The sequence below is a fragment of the Haliotis rubra genome, unplaced genomic scaffold, assembly GCF_003918875.1.
Source record: "Haliotis rubra isolate DU_JTF1 unplaced genomic scaffold, ASM391887v1 Scf216, whole genome shotgun sequence".
In the NCBI taxonomy this organism is placed as follows: domain Eukaryota; kingdom Metazoa; phylum Mollusca; class Gastropoda; order Lepetellida; family Haliotidae; genus Haliotis; species Haliotis rubra.
The window spans coordinates 599,715-604,707 of NW_025766181.1; the positions used below are offsets into that span (position 1 = coordinate 599,715).

Below are 4,993 nucleotides of genomic sequence, written 5' to 3' on the forward strand. Positions count from 1 at the left end.
AAAATACTTTCAACAGAATAAAAAAACCAACAAGTATTTAAGGTAATTGCCAATTTTGAAGTCATTCAGACAGGTGAATGAATATATCTAACTCTACAAAAATTACTTTCAGTAAAATGAAACAATAATTAATAAATTATCATGATAAGCGTTATGGTCAGGCATTATTCTGCTGTCGCTTTCTTACGTACATATATATTTCTAAAAAATATGGTTATTTGATCGATAATGATTGCTTAAAGCATCCATTTTATATACACAGGTTAATGTTAAAACAAGTGCTGTAAAGTCAGGTAAAAAGCTGCTGTGTGCTCTTCGTCTGGTTAATCTATCAACATAAACCAAACACATTGCTCAGAATAGACCGTTGATACATCAAGATTACTGTCATTATAAAGAAAGAACCACACTAATGTGTCACTACTGTCATTCAAACAGACAGACTGGAGTGGAAGGAAGAAGGTGTAGGGCATGCAGGGTAAGTGTATTTTGCATGGCTTTAATTCTATCTTAGACAAACGGATTACTCATTATTGAGAAAATATATGTTTGGATTAAATAGTACATGCAATAAAACATATTTATTATGTCGGCCTGAATAGAAAATCCCATACGGGTGTCTTTTGAAGTCAAATATAATATAGAAATTATTGAGAATTTTAGGAATATGTTTAATTGGATTTCTAGTATAAACAACCTTGACCAGCTATCAAGTTCTTGGTTTCATTCAAAAGAGACAACTCCGTTAATCTTTTTTCATTAGTTTGTGAAGAGTTATCCCTCTTTGTTTACTTGCTAGCAGACGACATTTTCAGTGATCCTCAGTATGGATGATTTAGAGAAGAAGAAGTTGATTTTAGAATATTATAACAAGGACATCAGATCAGCTAAAGTGATTTCAAGTAGAACAGGCATCCCTTTGTCCACTGTTTATCGTGTTTTGAAAAATATTGCAAATGGATATGGCATTGGGCACCAGGGAGGCGCAGGTAGGCCCAGAAAATTGACTGTCGGTGACAGGAGGCGGCTTGGTATTCTTGTTTCTAAAAACAAACGAAGGAGTTTAGAAAACTTAAGGCTGGATATGATTGATAGAGGAACTGTGGCTGTCTGTAAGGAGACAATTAGAACTGAGCTGCATACAATGGGTTGGCAGAAAAGTCGAGGAATTCCATCACCGATCATGAAACCTGAACAAAAGGAGCGAAGGTTGAACTGGTGCTTACAGCATAGAAATTGTAACTGGGACAATGTGATTTTCTCAGATGAAAGTTCTGTGTTGCTGTTTCCTAATACACTGAAATTCTGGACCAAACAAACTGAAAAACCTTTGTATCAGCGCCCAAAGTACAGTCCGAAATTTAACGTGTGGGGTGGCATATCTGTGTTAGGGGCAATGCCCCTCTGTGTATTTGAAGGGAATATGAACAGTGAGCGGTACACAGATATTCTCGAGGGACATTTACTTCCATCTGCTCACGTGTTCTATGGAAAGTTTTGGATTTACCAGCAGGACAACGACCCAAAACATCGTTCAAAGCATTCACAGGCCTGGTTTCGGACCCAAAATATGACATTGGGGTAGCCTATTGGCCGTTGGCTCTACGCCGAAGACCTTAAATCCAATGGGTACAATGTGTGAAGTTTCTGGTGTCTCCCGCCGTGATGTTGCTGGAAAGCGGCGTGTCCAAACTAAGTCAAACCCAAACTATGACATCTGATTGGCAAAGCTATTGCCTGACCTAAATCCAATGGAAAATGTTTGAAGGAAAGTGTCAATAAGAAAAATCGATATTGGGAAAGAAGACAGCATGGACCACGACTTTCTAACTTCTTTGATCAGTAGTATGCCCCGCTGCATTGACGCCTGCATTGCTGCCCATGGTGACTTGACAAAATACTAACTGTTCACCTGTCTTTGAATCTGGAGTTATGTTCTGCTAATATTCACATTTAATACGTGAGTAATGAGTGAAAACAAAATTACAATCTTAAATTCTCAATAATTTCTGGTTGTACTGTATTTGATATCAAAAGTCACGAGGGTGAGATTCTTTTTATCATCCAATATCATACTTAATTTGTTGTTCAAGAGAAATTAAAAACGAAACGTCACCTGTAACAAGTTCATTTGAAGACTTGCGTATGAATACATCCAAGTGAACAAGGGCGATGGAAGATAGAAACGATTGACAACATTACGTCATAAAAACAAGCATATAAAAAGTAGTTCCTTGGTGGCATTTTAAGCAAACTTTTATGTCATTAGAACAAGTCATGAAAAAAAATAACTCAACTGCAGTGGCAATCTTTGTATTCAGCTAAGGGAGATGAAAGTTGTCCGGAAATATTATTAACCAATCATGCAGCAATTACCTTAAAACTTACCAGGAGATATTGCTTGAACTTCTACAAGCATATCTCCTCTGGAAACCAGTACTGGATGATAAATATGCTCATTGCAGGGTTGTTATGAGAGGAAATAACAGTAATGCATTTGATTGATGGACATGATTGCCTTCAGTGTGAATAAACACTTCAGAGGGCTCGTTTGCACACTGGACCGGGCAATATACGAGAAATGTTTGAATGTTATACCGGATGATGTATATCTTTACATTTTGAACATTAGTGCGTATATAAGTGACCTCTTGGTATCTGTACCATGGCTTGGGAAACTGAGAGAAAAGACGAAACCTATTGAACATGTTGTCACAACAACAACAGCAACAACAATTTACTACTACTACTACTACTACTACTACTACTACTACTACTACTACTACTACTACTACTACTACTACTACTGCTGCTGCTGCTGCTGCTGCTGTTACTGCTGCTGCTGCTGCTACTATTTACTACTGTAACCTCGCATAAGGTAGAGAGAGTTTGGATGAATCAAAATAAATAATAAACCTGTCGGTCAAAAGAATATAAACAACAAAAAATTTAATGGTTATTTGATTCGACAGTCTCAGGTTTAGAATATTTCGGCGACCTTTCAGGCTAATAACGTTTTGATAAGGTCTGTACATTTTTCGTCAAATCTTTTTTTAGTGCATCACTTCACTTCCTGCTCCTCTTTGCAGAACTTACGACAATGACGTACTGGCGTTTCATCTTGTGTACTCTGGCGTTCTGTTGTGGGGCGCATGCGCAGCATGTTAGTGAAGCACGTACGTATTTTTTAAATTGTTTTGTTGCTTTGATGAGCCATCGAACGCTCATTCCGTAAGCTGTTTTCCCCAAGGAAGTGGCCGGCTGGTCATCACAACATTAGTTGTTTGATCAAAGTTATATGTGACAAATGAAATATTCTCATGGCAACTGAAAAAGGTCACGCTTCACTACCAACAAATGGCTTGACTGGCAAATGATATGTTTGTAGAAGAATGCTCAGAGTTCCTCATATCAAGGGAGATTTCTTAATTACAAAGTTATGAGACATTTATATCATTTTCAGGCGATTTCTAATACGTTAAATGTATTGCTATTAAATATTTCAAATGAATTCATCTTTTATATCACCATCCCACTGTGGAAATATAAAAACACACTTATATTCAATGAGCGGTTGTTATTAAACGTGATGATGTGGTAGAATAACATTTTCAGCGTCCAGTGCGTAAGGCTGCATATTTTGACCTTTCCAATGACATTTAATGAACTTAAAATTAATGACGCTAAATGTTAAATGATTTCTGCAATTCTGATTGCAAAAAGGTGCAGTTTCTTGAATACAATACTGATCTTGGATATCGCTGGTATGATAACTAATATAAGTACGAGAAGGGACCCACGCACAAACTCAGGACAACAAAATACCATTTAGTTGCGTATTGAAAGAAACTGGTCCGTTCGTGTAAGGATTTACAGGGGACAGTTCATGAAAATGAAGTAACGATTTCCAAAGCTAAGTAAATATGGTGTATTTATTTTGAAGGTATTCGCTCGCTCCTGCCCCAAAGCGTTGCCTTTAAACTGCTTCTTCTGAAACCACCCGCACCCAGCGGCAGCTTGTTGCCACAAAGAAAAGCCCCAACAAGCACACAGGCAGGATCCTTCAACGGAGGTCCGTTAATTCGATCTGATCCACGACTTGGCTCTGGTTTGGTGCACCCTCTACTTGATCCTAATTATGGTAGCAACCAGTTCAATGGCGTTGGTGGTTACTCCGAGACCATCTCACCAACAGGTTTTCCCGAAGGTATATCTGGATCTGGCGCATTTGCTGATACTTCCGGAGGGTCTTTGGGTTTCACAGGAAGTAATCCGCTTGGTTTGCCTGGTATTGATTCAACCGGGCTTCATGGGAGTTTCATGGGGTCCGGGGGTTTACTTGGCGACATGACAGGAGCTGGGAATGCTGGGCTAGCCCTTGAACAACTTTCAGGTGGATTTGGACAAGACCCGGTTGGCGATATATTCGGGACATCGGGACAGAGTGGAGGTCTTCTTGGACTGGACTTGACACCGGGTAGTCTTACAAGTGTTTTTCCTGGTGGAGCGGACACACTAGCTGGACAACCTGAGAATTCACAGGGATTTGGCATGTCTATGGGGCAGCCTGGCGATTTTCTTGGTACAGGTATGGGACATGTAGAGTAGAGTTTTGAGAGTAAGGCATTAATGTACCTTCCCGGTGCGGGTTAATATTTTGGTCACGTGGGTCTATCGGTTGGCAAATCTTGGCTTGAAAGCTCACCTTTAGATGTTCATAGACTTCGAGTTTCTAAGTTTCGATGTTATCACTTTGAACCGAACATAATTTTGACCATTATTACGATTTCAGAGCTGCAGAACGTTAACAGTGGAATGGGAATGAATATGTTTCCGGAAAGTATTCCAACTTCTCCACCTCAAACACAAATGGTCCCTACAAAACCTCCGACGAACACTGGTCTGCCGCAAGGGCTTACCTCGGGATCCGTAATGGCTCCGGTAGACAGGAAACAAATACAAAACAATGTTCGAGTTCCGTCGCAAAAATGCA

The 4,993-nt window shown here is 39.4% G+C and overlaps 1 protein-coding gene across 1 annotated transcript; it reads left to right on the forward strand.

Annotated features, from left to right (window-relative positions):
* Positions 1–3,100: 3,100 nt before the first annotated feature.
* On the forward strand, positions 3,101–4,608 carry LOC124276942 (uncharacterized PE-PGRS family protein PE_PGRS46-like). Its single transcript, XM_046712601.1, has 2 exons — positions 3,101–3,176; positions 3,944–4,608. Exons 1-2 carry the CDS (start codon positions 3,101–3,103, stop codon positions 4,606–4,608), a joined length of 741 nt encoding a protein of 246 aa, XP_046568557.1.
* The last annotated feature ends 385 nt before the right edge of the window (positions 4,609–4,993 follow it).

Excerpts from the sequence above, each read along its gene's own strand:
- LOC124276942 (XM_046712601.1), top strand. The coding sequence starts at position 3,101 with ATGACGTACTGGCGTTTCATCTTGTGTACTCTGGCGTTCTGTTGTGGG. Across the intron at positions 3,177-3,943 it reads GCAGCATGTTAGTGAAGCAC|GTATTCGCTCGCTCCTGCCC; the intron begins GTACGTATTTTT and ends TTTATTTTGAAG.